Source organism: Saccostrea cucullata, unplaced genomic scaffold (genome assembly GCF_032062105.1).
Source record: "Saccostrea cucullata isolate Sc308-1 unplaced genomic scaffold, CSIRO_AGI_Scuc_v1 ctg281, whole genome shotgun sequence".
Taxonomy (NCBI): Eukaryota; Metazoa; Mollusca; class Bivalvia; order Ostreida; family Ostreidae; genus Saccostrea; species Saccostrea cuccullata.
The window spans coordinates 595,566-614,000 of NW_026926059.1; the positions used below are offsets into that span (position 1 = coordinate 595,566).

Genomic DNA, 18,435 nt, shown 5'->3' on the forward strand with positions numbered 1-18,435 from the left:
TGAAAATAATATCCTTGTATTTACAGTAGGCAGTAAAGAACAACTTAATGTATATTTAAACAATTATGAAGAATTTGTGTTATATAAAATGCCAGCCTTGAATGAGTGCAAATATCATGAAGGCTTGACCTTAACTTCAAACAAACAGCAGTTGCAGACAAAGGTTTTCATTAATCTTAAAGTGACAGAATAAAGAAAAGCCTACTAAATTTTCTGCAGCTGGCTAGATAATTAATCCCAAGGGATTAATTGTACCTCTCTCATCATTTTCTTCTAAAGTACAATAAGAACTTTTTCAGTATTAATGATAGAATGGGGTTTTTATACAACTATTCTAAAAATTAATAATATCTTGAATTAACATAAAGTGAAAAAAGTAAATCAAAAAATCTTCTTTAATCTATTTCTTGTTATTAGAATTCAATGAAATCATAACTATTTAACAAATATAAATTATACAAAATTATAATATTTAAATCCACATTTCAGAGTGTTCATAGCATTCCAAATTGACTTTAACTTCAAAACAAACTTCATTTGCAGACAGAGGTGGTAATTCATCTCAATTTGACAGATAAAGATAATGCTCTGGATTTTCTTCAGGAGGAAAGCTAATTAATCCCAAGGGACTCATAGCAGCATTCAGTTTTACAATAGGAACATCTTCAGCAGTTATCTCTCTTTGCCAATGCTTTTGTATATAAAGTTAAGGAATCTACCCCACCACCCCAGCTCCAAACCAGGGGACATAGAGAACCAAACTTAGCATCAAAATATGTATTTCTGTCTACTGAACTATCATACCAAATTTGAACTTGATTGGGCAACCATAAAAAAAGTTATTAGAAAAAAACAGAAAATTTGTGGACGGAAGAGTGACAGACGGACAGACAGACAGCTAGACAGACGGACGAACAGAGTGATTACTATAGGGCACCCGCAAATCCTTGCGGGGCCCTAATGATACCCTTGCCTCCCATATGACTATAATTGCAGAGTTCGTGTTGAACTCTGTAAGACTCGAAATAAGTGTCACTTGATTAAAGAGTAAAATAGTTCACAATGGCACTATGTAACCAAGATTCTGTGAATGTCTCGTTAAATTTCATTCAGTAGTTTTAGAGGAGTTGCAGTTAAGAGATTTGTGTACATCCCAACAGGTGGATGGACATGCTCTCCCACTTTTCAAGCGATGTTATAAAAAGTGGTTTGAACTTCCAATTCAATGCAACATTTCCATGGTAATGATATCAGTGTTTGAGATACTTAGTCAATTTTGCAGGAAATCCTTTGAGCCTTCTAGGGTTGGAAATGTCAGAAACATACCCAAACTGTGAACCCAGTCTATAAATTGATTTGAGATTTTACTGTACTTTTAAAAATCCGTAACAAATTGGAGAAAACCTTGATATGGGTCCGAAAATGAATCACACATTCATAAACTTTTGGCAACTTCATCCTAAATCGTTACCTTCTTTGTGGTATTCAAATGTTTTGTTCAACATCTCTGTGTCAAGACTGTGTACATGATCCAAACATACATATGAAGCACTATTTGTTTGATCTCAAGTCAAAGTACAAACATATTCCATCATCAAGTGACCATTGGCAGAGACCGGAGATAACATAAACAAGAATCTCATGCCATAGGTCATATACATGTACCATATTAGTAGAATTTTTCGAGTGGAATTAATTTTGGCATTATTAGGTGCTGGCTTCGCTAAAATTGAATATACTGGTAGCTAAAAATTAATTTCTTATTATTTTTAAAAGCTTCGTTAGTTGGCATTTAAAAATAAATCGCTAAAATTACTTCTTGCTAAAAATAAAATACCAGATTTCAGGTAGAAATCGCTAAACTTGCACCTCCCTAAAATTCCACTTACTCAGTATAATGCTCACCTTGATTCTGCTGATCTTCACATTTAAAAGAAGAGATCATTGGGGCTTAACTCTCACCGAAATATAAAGTTTTTCAGGCTAAGTGTCCTGGTACGTAGCATCATATACTGTGAAATCACAAATTTTCACAGGGTTTTCAAAGTATAAGGAGACCAACAAATTCATGTTCACCACGAAATGTAAAATGTTACATACAGAACTACTTACTTCTTATTCATAAAATTAAATCCCTATGAACCAAGAGTTTTTCCTCAAACCACGAAAATTTTACCCCATGAAAATTTCTGATTTTACAGTACTTAATATATTTAATATGAGCTCCAAATAGCCATTTATGACTCTAGTTTTTTTCATTTCGTTGTGGTAGCTTATTCACATCAATCTGAATTTCCCTGCTCAATAGCCCTGAGTGCCGAGTATAGGACAAAATTTGTAGCTCTCCACTGGCAAGTGATGGCGTCTCCATATGAGTGAAAAATTCTTAAACAAATATACAATCAATCAATCAATCTGGAATTTGAAACTAAATTGGTAGTATACACCTACCCGGTAAATATAAAATTCATGCAAAGGATGGTCCTGGTAGTGTGTCATCAACTTCAAAATATTGTTCTTTGTTCATTACAAGTATAAGGTGTTTTCTTTATTGATGATACACAAGGAGTTATTTACCAAGAGATCCTTAAAAATGATACAAAAAATTGAGAATTATATAAATTTATTAAAATCAACTCATTTCATTTGGTAAAAAATAAATAACATAAAGTACATCTTCTCATGTACTTATATATATATTATCTATAAACAAATCATTTCTACTTTAAACTTGAGTGTTGTGTTTGGTCAATTCCAAATGCTGGGTCAAATCTTCATAAATGTCCCTGAAAAAAAAAAGAAGAAAACAATTATATGAGTATGTATTTGGATATCAAGCAACATATTCAACTACAGAAACTACACCATATCAATACACAATAATTTTCATTATCTGAACTTTAATGCCTGAAATACTAGGCATTCGTCAAAATAAGTAAAAAGTCCCGATCAGTTTTTCTCTATGTATTTTAACCTTGAAATTTTAGATCACTGAATATATTGATTGTTCATCTATTTTTTTTTTCAGATTTCACCAAAATAACTAGGTTTGACAGTATTTTAATTCTTCAGAGAAGCCCATGTAACAGCCAGATTAGGCCTGAAAGCTGTTTGACTTTGAATCCTTATATAGAATTTGGATTAAGATCACTGCACACCAGTTCCTATGAGTACTCTTGAGACTGAAGTTAAAGCCACATGGGCAACATAAAGAGAATTAAAACTTCAGACAAGTAACATCAGGAGGGCAGACAGACTCCTATAAAGCACCTGCATAGCAGGAGCCTTCTACTAAAATGATTAGGTAACCTACTTGTTAAGATAGAAGAATATATATCCACTTCTCTGTCGACTTGACCTAATTTCTGATTCTGTTGTTTTCGAGACATGAGAGTCATCAAAGCTGTACCAGCAACTTTTCTCTGCATCAAAGACGTCACTGATGTAATGTCCTTAATTAGAAAAAAATGTCTCTAATAGAAAAGATATCAATGATGTAATGTTCTATAAAAACAAAAAGATGACACTGATATGATGTCCCAACAAACATTCTCCCTTCACTGTAGATCTGATTGAATATTGATCTCTGTACATCATCATTAATGACATTTCTACTTCCAAACCAGTGAACAATTCAAAATTTACATATACATATAAAAGGAATATTCATAAAGAATTATGTGTACAATTTTTCTGTTGAGTATTCTTTCTTGTAAAAATTTAATGTCAATGGAGAAATTTACTAAAATTTTACTTTAATTTTTGTATACTAAAATGGTATACAATTTAAAAGTAAAGCAATCTTAAAAGTCTTAAAATAGTGAAAGTTTTTTTGTTGTAACTATAAGTTTTATCAGCAACGGGAAATTTTTCTCACCAACAAATGAGCTGGCTCCTATGTGATTGACTACACTGACCAGACGGTAGGACTGAGGCATATCTCCTTTCTGAAATACACAACAGAAATCAATTTCAGTATATCTTACAAAGCTTTTCATAATCAAGGTACATCAATTTATGTAAAAACTTTCCCCTATTTCATTTTTTCAAATCGATATTATTTACTGACATTTCCATGCTGCAGAGATTTAACAAATCAAGCTAGACATTGATGAAACAGTGACCATTCAAAATGCCCCCAATTTAGCTTTAGGACATAAGGAAAAAAAAGACCCTTTATCCAAGATCACTCTCTAGATGTTTGAGGCAGATGGGGGGGGGAAAAGAATGTTTATGAAATCTTTAAGATTGTACATTCTGTGATTATATGAACGTTTCTGTTACCTCATTACAAATGATCGGGAGCTCCTCAATCAGACAGGTGTCCTCCTCCACGGGAGATGAGGGCTTCTTATTTTCTTTGTCCTCCGAGGAGCACCAGGGTTCATCCAGCAGTAACACATCTGTCACAGAAAATAAGGGTTATCTATTGACATCAGAAATTAGTGATTTGTCATTTTACAAATTTATCTACTTTTTACTTTGTAAGTAAATATTTGTAATAATACTGTACAGACACATGTACAGCTGTACCTTGGTCAAAGTCATCATCATCAAACATGGACTTGAAATCACTTGCAGTGCTCAGTTTAGGGACAAAGCTGCCTTCTTGCTTTATACTCCCCCCATTCAATAGAGACTTGCCACTGCTGATGTCATTTCCGTTACAGTCAGAAGCGTCCGTTTTACACTTACACTCCTCCTCCTTAGAAGAATTCCCCGCTTTGTTTGTATCACAGACATTGCATTTCTCTTTTGCGACAAAATACTTTGACCTGTACGTCACAGAGTCCTCCTCAGTTTTATCTTTAGAGTCCTCGGTCTCTCGGTTTTTGTCATTATTTTCCAGTCCATTCTGTAAGCACGTCTCATACACTAGAGCACTGCACTGTTTGATTATGTCCCCTCCCTTGTTTTGCGGAGTTTGTTCTATATCACTGGTTCCCTTGTACTGGTTCTCCTCCTCCTCTTCGGGATCCGGTAGGTAGTTTGTCTGTTCGAATTCTCTCATACTTTGCTCTATGGCAATCCTCATCTGTTCTTCCTCTGACATTCCATTGAGACCAGAATCATAATCTACAAAATACCAAATGTCTTACAAATGTGACCAAATAATTTATCATATTACATCTAGCTATATTTATACATTTTTTAAAAGGTGAGCATCTAACATGCTTTAGTTAATTTATATGTAATTGGTTTATATTCTGAAATAACTCAATTGACATGTATATTATGTCAGTTAGCTGGATAAGAAATGACTGTAGACAATTATTGCCAGTGCAGTTTGCCATTTATAAATGAATTTGTAATGTGCTGTTTCTATCCTCTGTTATATAAGGCACAAATGACTATGAATCAATTGATAAATCTGTTGGTGGTTTTTACATTTAGCTGGAGCTAAAAACTAGCATTCAGTATGAATTTCTGAAGGACAAGCATGCAGATAAATGTACCGTGATCAGGCTGTGGTTGAGCAGACTCAAGTCGACTCATCTCCAGGGCTTTCTGGAAGTCGGACTCCTCTATCCCCCCTCCATCTACCTCATCACCATACTGGTCTTGCTGTAAAAACATTACAAATGAGATGAAGGGCAAAAACTGGCTTGAGGTGAAAAAAATGCACCACTTCTACATACAGCTGGGCAATTACTGTATACAGGAAAAATTTCACCCCCGTTTTATTTTTGCCCATTGTGCCCTCTTCTTGATTGGGCAAATTTAAAACCGGGCGAACTCAAATTACACAGCATAATTTCTTAAACAGAATTATGACTGGGCAAATTCAAAAGGGGCTAAATTGTCCGCAAGCGCAAAAGGGCGAATATAACCCTGTATACAGTATAACGAGTCTGTAAAGTTAATACCACTGCTACATTATAGTGTGCCTGTAAACTTGCTACCTGTCTATATTATATTATGTCTATAAACCAGATACCTGTGCCCGTTCGTTGGCCTCCTGTAGGGACAACTCTAAGGCCTTAGCCAGGTCTGGATCCTCCTGTGTATCAGCTAGGGTTAAAGTCTTAAAGGGTTCTCTCTTCTTCTCCTGAAAATAAAACAGTATTTTAATAAACAAACAAAAAAATTGAAACTCAATTATCACATGCTAATATTCCATTTTTTTTCTTCTAATGATGGAGCCACTAACCGTGTTCTCTGAATTTTCCTGGTTATCTTCTAGTTTCTGTTTTTTGCTTGGAGAACTTATTAAAGAAATGTCCTCATCAGAATCAAAAAGTGGGAGAACTCTGGACTTTTTAAACTTAAAACTGAAACAAATAAAATCACATTTACATTGTATAGTAAAACATGGTAATAGTGAACATACTTATGATGAACTGATGCATATTGTTAACTTGATGGACATAACAGATTATACTTATTACAAAGCAAAATCACCCATCCCTGGCACTTCATTATAAACATGTATTACTGTATATTTAAACAAATAATAAGATACAAAATTAAACAAGAGGCCCATGGGCCTTATAGGTCACCTGAGCATCATGCAACAACTTTACAATGATTGACTTTGGTTCATGTTTTAAACTAGATGTCATGGCATTCACAATTTTGAAAGAGGCACCATTGCTAATCATAACTATACACTTAGCATGTTTAGTTTGGTTACTTAATACCCATAGACAGAATAGGGGAACAAAAAAATGCATTTCGACTAATCAGTAATATTCAGCAATAATCAGTATAGTGCCACTACCACACATGAACCCCTGACCCTTGGTCCACACATTTCACAGTTTTGGAAAAGGCACCCTTACTTATCAAAAATATTTGATTAATACAAAGGAGAAGATTTCAATCAATTAATTCATTTCCAGTATATAAGTAGAGCCCCCTCTATGGTACCCCTGACCCAGGGGTGTTGAAATTCACAATTCAGGAAGAATGGCCCTTGCTCATCATAGCTATATAGGTAGTTCATCTGCTTAATACCCGGGAGCAGAGAAGAAGATTTCCAAACAATTTCTGTATTTTCTCTATATAACCAATAGAGCCCCATCCTAACAACAGAACCCCTGACCCTAGGGTCATAAAATTCACAAAGGTATTCTTCCACATCATAACTGTACTAAGTTAATTTATTTAATACCCAGGAACAGAGAAGAAGATTTTTAAAGAAATGATCTATTTTCACTATATAATCAATAGAGCGCTGCCCTAACACCAGAACCCCTGACCTTGGGGCCATAAAAATTCACAATTTTGGAAGAGGCATTCTTGCTGATCATAACTATATACTTAGTTAGTTTATCTAATACTCAGGAGCAGAGAAGAAGATTTTCAAAGAATTAATGTATTTTCACTATATAGTCAATAGAGCCCCACCCTAACACCAGAACCCCTGACCCTAGGGCCATAAAACTCAAAATTTTGAAAGAAGCATTCTTGCTCATCATTACTATATACTTAGTTTGTTGAATACCCAACAGCAGAGAAGAAGATTTTCAAACAAATTCTGCATTTTCTCTATATAATCAATAGAGCCCCACCCTACACTAGAACCTCTGACCCTGGGGCCATGAAATTCACAATTTTGCAAAAGGCATTCTTCCTCATCATAAATATGTACTTGGTTAGTTTATTTGATATACAGGAGCAGAGAAGAAGATTTTTTAAAAAAAATAATGCATTTTCACTATATAATCAATAGAGCCCCACCCTAGCAATAGAACCCCTGACCCTGGGACCCTGAATTTCACAATTTTGGTAGAGGACTCAATGGCCATTACATTCATGCTAACAGTTTGACTGCTTGATGTCCAGGAGTAAAGAAGAAGATTTTTAAAGATTGAACTAATTTTAGTGGTTTTGGCCCCGCCCCTCAGGCCCCAGGGGGGGCAGGGACCATGAAATTAACAATTTTTGTTTCCCTTCACCCATAGATGCTTTATGTAAAATTTGGTGGAAATTGGTCGAGTGGTTGCAGAGAAGAAGCTGAAAATGTTCAAATGTTAACACAGGACGACAGACGAAAACAGATAGCAATAGGTCACCTGAGTTTACTCAGGTGACCTAAAAACATAATTTTTTTTTTTTTTTTTTACAATATACCTGTTGTTCATGTCTAGTTTGCGCCTGGGAGTGCTTTCTTTAGGGGATTCAACCAAGCTTTTCTGCGGACTAAAAAAAGTAATTAAAAATCACTTGTAACAAAGAGTCTTGAAAATAAGTGTATTTTATAACTTAAATGTATAATATAATATAGAAAAAGTCTCAAATTTCTGTCAGACAAGACTATTTCCCTTATGTTTCTTTTTTAAGTTTTTATGAGTAGTTTTAAGCTGTAGTTCACGTTTTTGTACAGATATTCTAGTAGTTCAAACCTTAAACATGAGCCCAAAATGAACAAGTCAATTAAAATTTTAAAAAAGTAAAATGCAGAAAAATGAACCATTTGCACACCTTCATTTGAATAATAAAAGTACATCCTTGCAATATATTCGAAAATATCTCACAACTTCATATGGTGAATAATATGTGTACAAATTTTAAATCCTTCCATAGAACCATCAAAGAACAATAATAGTAGCACTGATATGGATAATTGGTGATTTCATAGCAATGACAGCATGTACTTCTATAAACTTATCTGTCAAAAATGTGACTAAACACACTACTGTTATCACATGTCCTGAGGAGTACCTTGGGATGGGGAGGGGCCAGCTGATGGGGTAGGGTTTACTGGTATCCTCCACACAATGGTGATGTAGGCTGAGGTACTTAGGAATCACTATGTTCTGTAACATCTTGGACTGGACTGTGGACGAGGTGTTGTAATTGTAACGTTTCAGATGCAAAATCAATACCCTGAAAAATTAAACACAAATCATAATGTAGTCATGCTAGTTTTTCAATAACTTTAGACATTTTTCCATGATCTTTAACAAAGTTATGAAATAAACAAGAATTTTATATTGCTACATAACCTCATTTTCTTATTTAGGGTTTTCAACATTCTTTGGTATTACAAGTAAAAGATCTTTCTATCATATATATACAAGTCCCAATTTTGTCACAATATAATGGAGAAATAACAGCAAACAGAGATGAAGAATTTGTATCTCCCTTCATCTGAGACTGGAGGATAATTCACCTAGGTAGTCTGGTGAATTTGTGAGAAACCTCGGCTTTACAGCAGCCACATTTTTCACATCTATACTCGATGGCTTCCTTCTTGAAGAACAGGTCTAATGCATTCTGGATTGTACAGGGTGCAGATCCAGTTCTGTAAAAGAAATGCTGAATTCCATCAAAGTAACCTCTTACAATATATCCATACATCAAAACTGTCAATATTTAATTACCACACACAAAGATGTCAACCATTTATATGTTCCTTTGCTTGTAAATGGTTTCATGGCAGAGAGGCCTTACTGATAAGAAAGCTTGTACCCTAATTGTGGTTTTACCTCTTTCTTGGCATCTCCAGGGAGAGGTCATAGAACTGCTCCGCTTTTGTCACTTTTTCTGAACAACTGAAAAAAATAATTAAAATTCTGAAAAGCTTTCTATGGCATCTTCCATGTAAAGTTTTGGCTTTTTATGAAAATGTCAAAAATATCCATTAGAGTTGTGATGCCTAATGCCGTAGTCCAAATTAAACAGGGTTTGAAATATACTGAAACCTTCAAAAGTTAGTTTACATTGACAATACTAAAATCTTACTATCATTTTTTAACCAATTAGACCTACATATATTATTTTAAAATCAATCCATTAGTCACCTGTAGTATTTCCGTCAATCAATATTTAAGATTTTTTTTCAGTAAAGTAAGGTTATGCAATATGCTCAGTTTGTGTGATGTTACACTTATTACATTTTCAAATCAAACTAATCTGTGTTCTTTTCTTCTACAGGTGCATTATGACACCAACACCTTCAATAATATTTTAGAACAATGACCAATGCAATTGATTGCAAATTACTCTTGCCACATCCATTATATTCACTTTTATCTATACAGAAGCAAGAATGTAACACATGAAGTGAAGCCGCCTACTTTGTACAGGAAATTGAGTGGGTGACTTCAAATTCAAAATTCTGCAGTGTAGGGTTAATGAGATCTACAGTGTCAGTTATCTCCCTTGGACTGCGGCTTGGACTGGGTGTGGACTTCATCACTTTGGCTACTTCTTCTTTTAACTGATCCAAGACCTGGTTCAGAAATTCATGGGCATCCTGTCGTAAATAAACAAATACACTGTACTAGCTTTATGAATCTGTTGTTACTAATATGCAGAATCATGGGACTTCAATTTTCTAAGCATGAAAGAAGTTTTACTCATATCAAAACTAAGAAAAAAGCACCTGAAAGAACTTTAACGAGACAATTGCATAATACGAAAATAAAATACTGATTAAGAGAATGAATGCATTATAATGTATTCCATGCCTTAAGCTTCACTAGGAATTTTGTCAACCAAAGATATTTCAGTATTTTGTCAACCAAAGATATTTCATTATCTATCAAACTAGTTCTCACATGTTGCTGGTAGCCAGAGAATCTTTTGGCACTTGTGGATATTGCTTGTTTAACATTCCTGAGTAAATCCCTCTTGGAAATGTCTGACAAAATCCGCTTTCGGGAGCCATGAAGCCGTACCAATGATCTGAATCACAAAATTTTTTTTCTTAAAAACAAATCAACAATAATAAAATGTAAACAAAGCAGTGGTCATTTGCAACATATTGAAACGTAAAATTAATCAACAGCTTTTTGGCCCAGATTCGCAAAATAAAACTGACATAAAAATTTTCAGATTTACGGTACGACTTATGAAGTACACCTACTGATACAATAACTTGTGAGGCATTGACTTGTGAGGTAAACCTAGTGTTACAATGTCTTGAAAATGACTTAATGATACAATGAATTGTGAGGTACACCTACTGATACAATGACTTGCGAGATGAATTGACATGCGAGGTAAACCTAGTGTTACAATAACTTGAATGGTAAACTTAATGACACAATGACTTGTACACTTTATGATGAATATTGACTTGTGAGGTACACCTAGTGTTTCAATGGATTGAAAAGTTAACTTAATCAAATAATGATACAATGACTTATGATGTACCGTATATACTCGCCTATAAGTCGGTCCGCCTACAAGTCAGTTGTGTTTTTTGACGTTATTTCGGTGGGATCTGCCATTCACCCGCTTTAATATAAGTCGGTAACTTTTTTTGCCAAAACCAGGTAACAATTTCAAGTAAATCCATTGATGTTTTAACTTGGTTTCATTTAACAAATAAGTAATGCACACTTAAGATACAAGAAAAAAATTAAATATGTAAGGCTATACAAATTTAATTCTCTGGTTCTTGGGCCAACTTTCTCCAAAAGAGATGCGGACGGGAGGCATTTTGTTTATCATTTAATGGCAATCAAGTAGATAAGGGAGGTATTTTTTTAATTTAATTTTCGAATTTTCTTCCAAATAAAGATTAATTTTTTTATTCACAGATATACTTTCCATGTCTGACCAAAAGGTTAACTTTATCCATTGCTTACCAGCGTGTGATCATCATAGGCAATGTCTTCCAATGTATTTTCAATCGAAGGAGCCAAAATCTCATTGCAAAGGCTATCAGAAGTGATATTTGATTACTAAACTACGAAAAATTAGGACGGAACTTTTTTTTCATGATTGGTTTCCGCAATACTAACTTTTTATTTTATCAAAAATACAATAAAATTAGCAATGCGGCTACCTCAAAACGGATGCACGCGAGCCTGATAACAAGAATTTCAATTTTATGTAGCCTAAATACTTGTTCTTTATGTATAATCTAAGAATACATTTTTCATGTATACATGTATGCAGACATTTTCTTCGATAATTGTCAGAAATTTCAGCGTCCAGAAAAATACCAATCTCTTTATGACTCGCCTATAAGTCTGACATAGAATTTATGACTAAAATTTAACCCCAAAAAACTGACTTATAGGCGATTATGTACTGTACATTGACTTGTAAGTTAGACTTACTGATAGAGGGACTGCTGAGGTAGACTTCGTGAGATTTTACGATTTATTTGGACTAGATCTCTTGTAAAAGGTTCCAAGTGAAACAAAGACTGGAGAATAGCATTCATGTAACAGGTGTTGCCAAGGTTGGAAAATCTGCAAGAAATCATTCACTGCATTTCATGTAATGTACCTAAATAGCAATATGAATGCAGTCCATTTATTCAAAATCCTATATATTTAATATATAATCTTTAAAATGAATATGAACATTCAACCAATAAAAAAAATTATTACAACATACCCTGAGAGTTGAGTGCTATCTTTCTGGGGTAGAGAGAGCTTGTTCTTGGACCAGGAATAATTAACTCCCGTGGAGAGTCTTGGAGTGGGATCTGGCATCAGCTCCAGCTTTTTGCTCGAGGATCCTACACTGTAGAATAAATAGAACAACAATTCTTAAGCCTTAAAGCTTTACGTACAAAACAGATAGGTTCTTTTGATTCATTTGTTGGTGACCTTTATTACCTTGCAGAGGAATAGCCAGGAAATAAGGTGTGTTTAGATGAATTATAAAAGTTGGGTGTACGGATTGTGTCCACAGAGCTAGACTGTTTAGTTATAGCATCACTCTTCTCTAGACCACGGAACAAAAAATTCTCCTTCTCTGACCTACAAGGGATAAACTTTATTTGAGAAAATGAAATTGGGAACCATTTTATTTCTAACTTAGTAAAGCTGTATCTATAAAGAACGTCACAATATCTGCATAAAATCCAAAATACTCTCAATGTTTAACTCCTTGATTACTTGTATTTACCCGTTATTTTCATTATACTCCTCCTCGCAGTACAGTGACACGTGGTCTTCCCTTTTAGATGGAGGTTCCTTCATGCTGAAAACAAAACTAAAATTTCAAAGTTCTTTATGATATCAATTGGAGATTTCAAGCTATGATTAGGCTTTGTATACATAGGTTACAGAGTTGATATTTATGCATAAGTATAACCAATTTTAACTACCTACAGCTTATAAAAGAAAGAAAAGCTCAAGTTGTGCATACATGTACTTGCTCCACATGAGAATACAGAAAAGAATAATCCTAAACCTTTTAAGCATTACACTGCGATATTTATTTATAATATTATCAGCCATTATTTTGATTTATGATACTCGTACCCTGTATTTTTTTATGAGAGAATCTACCTTGTAAACTGCTGTGGTATAGCTTCTTGTTTCGGAGTTTTCACATTCTGTGACATGGGGCTATTTCCTAACAGACCTGGTCTGGAGACCACACCTCTATCTACAAAATCAACAATTAAATGAGACCTGGTTTTACACCCAAGATTTACCTTGAAAACCATTAATACTTTGTTGTTAATACCTTTACTTGGGGTTTGTTTCTGTTCTACTTTCTTGTTTTTGATGTCTTGCACCACAGCATCTAACTCTCTCATCTTCAGGTAACTTCTGTTGTCTGGTCTGAAGTAAATATTACAGGCCCCACTTCTCAACATTAGTTCTAGGAAGTAATTCTTCTCCTTCAGAATGGTCTTCTTGACGGAGCTGCTGTTAATCTAAAAATGCAAAGAAATGCTGATTTGAAACCCATCCAAGGTAAATTTTACAACCTAAACACCTTGGATTAAAAAGTCACAATGAACTACCTGGTAGGACTTGATTGGTCCAGTCCTGTTACAGTTGATATAGAGATCTAGTTTCCATGGTCCGTCTTTACAGTGTAGAACCATGGTACCCTGTTTCCAGTTAGTGGTGCCAGACTCTAGCCCCGAGTATTTCAGCTCGCCATTGGTTTCTATCTGGTATCCTGTCATTCTGTATGATTAAAGATAAAAAACATTTTTTACTCACATGGTAATGGAAACACATGATCAATAGGTCTGGTCTTAAACCAAAGACCTCTGGCATAACATGCCACCACTAGACACTGAGATACTGAGACATTTGTAACAGGTGTAAGGAGAAAATGTTTAATGACCCAGGAATCAAACCGATGATCCCTGCATGACAATTCAGGTGTGCTACTGACTAAGCTACCCAGGCCAATATCTATGGCTCAAACCATTACATACTGGTTAACTTTCATGCACTTGTGTAAAGGCCTTCACAAAATATTGTTATCATTTATATGGTTTATGGCTAGTCTTTTAAAAATCTACTGACCTGGTGGGTTAGTGAAAATGCCGAGTTGATCAGTTAAAATTTAAGGTGATAGCCTGAGAGACCAGTCAAAAAAATTTTTCTAGTGACATAAGCCTTTATCAGGTCCAACCCTAAGACTATTTCCAGACTTGTCGAAATTTTTTCATCACTGTCAGACATTTGGTCTGACAAAGTCAAATGTTTTGTCGGACCAGTCAAAGTTTTGTCAGACCAGATGCTTGTACCTTATTTTGACGCTGAGAAAGTCATATGAATAACAGCACCAAAATGCCCCTTATTATTTTCAATAGCCTTCAATCTAACAAGTTTCCTTTCTTGGGATAGATTAGTCTTTAAAATAGACATATCATGAAATGTTTTATGACTTTGTGATAACAAATTTACTTGGCTATCGTCAACATGCCGCATATGCGGCCATTTTTTTCTGTGTTTGTGACCTTCAATGACAGGAAAGTGTTTTAAATACATGTATATTTACCCGACCTTTATTAAATTTGCATTACGTAACTTCAAAATAAAGATTATTTTGTCAACTTTTATATTTACAACAAATTAAGGTACAATAACTTTTTTTTTCTTTTTGGGACAAAATGTTATCGGTCCAGACAAATTTTTACCGGCCTTGCCGACAGGACCGACGGATTTCAACAAGACTGTATTTCTACTTACGTAGCTTTGCTACGTAGGTATGTTAACCTACCTAAAGTAGCTATTTTTACCTACTTTCTGCTTTACTTGCATTTTGTGGCCAAACGCAGGAACATGATGAGCACAAATTTCTTGATACAGTCACACTGATGATGGATACATGTATGACAAAAATTTGGCCAAAAATGATTATACTTCGTATATTATTGATTCTGCATAGAAACTTATGTTTCAGTAGAATTGCCGATTCATGAAGTAATCATTTTTTAGTCAAAATTTTGCTGTATTCATCATTTGTGTGACTGTATCAAAAAATATGGTATTCACCATGTTGGGCCATTTGGTCTTTTAGCCACAAAATGCAGAAAATACAAAAAGTAAGTAAAAATAGCTACTTTGAGTAGATTAACATACCTACATAGTAAAGCTGGGCAATAATAATGATACTTCAATATGTTGCAATACAATGACAAAAAATATTGTATAGCAATACGTCTTTGTAATATCAATATACTGGCAATATGCTAGCAGCTTAGATTAAGGAATATTTTATCATTAAATATAAAAATGGATGTATGAAAGGTTTGATATTAAGCTAAACAGTAAGACAAGTTGTTTTGTGGGAGTATTTCAGAGCATAACTTAATGTAATCAACAAGATTTTTTCCCTGTTGATTACTTATCAGTTATGTACATTCTGCATGTAAATTAAAATAAATATAGTAAGAAAATGCCATTTTAATTACATTGAAAATATTGCAAAACATATCGCAATATGAAATCTCAGGCCAATACCCAGCCCTACTACGTAGTACGTAGGTAGAATTAGTCTCTGGACTGGATCAACCTGTTCAACTTGACTTCAAGTCTGATGATATTTCCATGGTGAAACATTTGGTGTTGAAGTATGACGCTATAAGGTATTTTACTCAAACTGTGACCAGTAAATAAATTTTAATCCAATCAATGAATTGTATCTCTATGGTCCTGTATCCCACATTTCTTTACAGGTGCTATACAAATCTGCAGCTGAGAAGGGGGGGGGTCTACATGTTTCTGACAGCAGTAGAATCATATATGGTCTGTCCGAAAATTACGCCTTCTTTAAGCTGTTAAGTAACCCATATGAGCTATCATATTTAATTTTCATTCTCAACTATTATTTAATATCAATCCATGGCCCCAAAGCTTTGCACCAAAATCACTCCTTCACTGACCGCATGCAACAGGTTTCAAAGTTATTTACACCGTGAAATCACAAACCTGTATTGTTTAAGATCCTTAAAAACACCACTAGTGAATCATATCAGTCAATTTCAGTCCATCAATTTCATGATTTTATACAATTTAGGCTCTTTTTTACAATCTTTCTTTTTCACTTTGTTTGTTGACAAAAACCGCTTGCACGCGGGAAATCCTTACTTCCGGTTTTAAAAAAGTTTGAAAAATAACTATCGGATAAAAACGAATTTTGTTGCTCATTCAAAGTCGACCCAGCGATTAGCTTCTACAGCACAGTTTCTAAATTTTTTTTAAACGGGGCTGTCAAAACTATGTAATGACACACTTTACTATAGGCAGTTTTTGTGATGTGACCGAAGATTTAAAAATTCTTCACATAATCAATTATTGACCTTTCTGCACTCACAAAAAGTTATTTTTCTGTCATTGAAAATTATTTTTAAGTTATCTTAAACATTCAGAAAATAACACCAAAAGTCGAGGTATATGATGTTAATTTTTAGATATTACCAAAAATTTGTCAATTTTATGTTAAAATTGGCTCATTTTTTTCCCCCTGGACTTTAAGAATATTTTCTATATTTGTTATAATGCGTCAAAAGAATTCATAAAAACTGATTCAATAGATATTTCAGAACAAGCATAACGTATTTTTTGTTTGTTTGTTTGTTTTTTGGTTTTTTTTTTTAATTATTATTATTATCAAAAAACAACCAGCATGTGCAACCAGCATGGAAAAATAGGTATCTCAAATAAACAATAATGTAAATAGTTCTAAAAGTAAAAATTAATCATTTTCTTCTATAAAACCTTCCGCCACAAAACCGAGTTCCTGGCTCAGTCCTAATTGAATGGACTACAGTGTATAATTGCGTTTTTTAAAACTAAAAAAATAATGCAGAATTTTAGAAATAAAGGTCCAGACCAAAATCGACTCAAAAGCACAGGATCGAGCCTCCCTGATTGATTTTTTGGTGAAGAAATAATTTAAAATTATGTATGATATTTTATTTACCTGCAGAATGTACATAACTAAGTAACCAACACGAAAAAAATGAAAGATGTTCTGAAATGCTCCCAAAAAACAACTTCTCTCTTACTGTTTGGCTCAATAACAAACTTTCATAAGTCTGTTTTTACATTTAATGACAAAATTCCTCAATCTAAGCATATTGCCAATATATCGATATTACAAAATATTGTATTGCGATACGATATTTTTGTCATTGTATTGCAATATATTGAAATATCGAATTTTTACCCAGCCCTACTGCTGCCCCCGTATGGCACATAGTGAAGATTAAACTTATCTTACGTGCAAATTTAATATATAATTACCCAAAGTAGGGTCTCCTAACTGGAAGAAGGATATGGAGATAACGAACAGTATTTAATATCAAAGTCATAAAACAATACAAAATAGGAGCAGAGCAAACACGGACCTCCAAAGATAGGATCAGATAACATGGAGGAGTGAGCATCCCCAGCTGACCGGTCACACCCGCCGTGTGCTCCTTGTCATGATCGGGAAATAACGGAAAAATTCGTCGTCAATTCAATGAAAAATACTGGACTAACAATTAGTATGAAGAACGTCAATCAGTTTTCGACTTTAACATAAATTGTATTTGCTGACAAGGTCATTGTATCGACCATAGAACTTACGAAATGATGGCTTTAAACGAGACTGCTGATATTCTTGTTTCATCAACTTGCTTGTCAATAATTTACCGCGTTTTAGAAATTGTTCATACGTAGAGCATGCGCTTGCGTATCGAATCATCTGAGATATACTAGTATACACTCCGTATGCAGGTGATGAAGGTATATTGTTGCATAAGTAAAGGAATTTGACGATAGAAAAGACAAAGTCATCACGTTTATCATACAGCTTGGTTGTTAGATTACAATTAACGTTTTTTTTTTTCAAGTAAAATATCCAAGTTAGTATGAAACAGATGTGGGTCAGTCTCTGTGGTATCTTTTATCTCAAGCTCTCCAGGATATATCGTATCGACGTAGGAATGGAAATTATCATTATTAATTGACAATACGTCGTCGATATAAAGATCTAAATGTCGAGTTGAAGGCCACAGCAAGTGTTTTCTTCTGTTCACGCATAGGATTTTGCACCAATTCTGCTTCATATGAATACAAAAATAGGTCTGCTAATAACGGAGCGCAATTGGTACTCATGGGAATTCCAATAGATTGTTGGAAGACCTGGTCTCCAAAAACCACATAGATATTGTCAATCAGAAATTCAAGCATTTTTTAATGTCAACTTCAGAGTAATTGTGTGTGCAATCAGAATGTGTTTTAACAAAATAGTTTTGCAAATGACCAATGACCAGGTAAG

At 34.2% G+C, this 18,435-nt stretch overlaps 1 protein-coding gene across 2 annotated transcripts; it reads right to left on the reverse strand.

Moving 5' to 3' along the window:
* Positions 1-2,606: 2,606 nt before the first annotated feature.
* LOC134270546 (ubiquitin carboxyl-terminal hydrolase 29-like) lies at positions 2,607-16,249 on the reverse strand. Of its 2 annotated transcripts, none has more exons than XM_062752790.1 (22): positions 16,098-16,249; positions 13,670-13,838; positions 13,387-13,579; positions 13,206-13,305; positions 12,820-12,894; positions 12,528-12,671; positions 12,304-12,432; positions 12,021-12,155; positions 10,509-10,635; positions 10,026-10,204; positions 9,435-9,500; positions 9,119-9,250; positions 8,668-8,832; positions 8,077-8,145; positions 6,152-6,272; positions 5,939-6,049; positions 5,457-5,565; positions 4,534-5,076; positions 4,285-4,403; positions 3,878-3,947; positions 3,314-3,452; positions 2,607-2,786 (listed from the first exon to the last, which is right to left on the reverse strand). In XM_062752790.1, the coding sequence occupies exons 2-22, from the start codon at positions 13,835-13,837 to the stop codon at positions 2,726-2,728; spliced, it is 2,955 nt and encodes a 984-aa protein (XP_062608774.1). In that variant the 5' UTR covers position 13,838; positions 16,098-16,249; the 3' UTR covers positions 2,607-2,725. The 2 variants fall into 2 exon arrangements, with proteins under 2 accessions (XP_062608774.1, XP_062608773.1); XM_062752789.1 differs by having other exon boundaries at positions 12,820-12,906.
* Positions 16,250-18,435: the final 2,186 nt, after the last annotated feature.

What these genes read in the sequence shown, in the direction of transcription:
- LOC134270546 (XM_062752789.1), bottom strand. Translation starts at nt 13,837, where the DNA reads ATGACAGGATACCAGATAGAAACCAATGGCGAGCTGAAATACTCGGGG. An exon ending in GACCAATCAAGTCCTACCAG is followed by an intron (nt 13,580 to 13,669) that starts GTAGTTCATTGT and finishes TTGCATTTTTAG; the next exon opens with ATTAACAGCAGCTCCGTCAA. An exon ending in TCCCGATCATTTGTAATGAG is followed by an intron (nt 3,948 to 4,284) that starts GTAACAGAAACG and finishes TGTGTATTTCAG; the next exon opens with AAAGGAGATATGCCTCAGTC.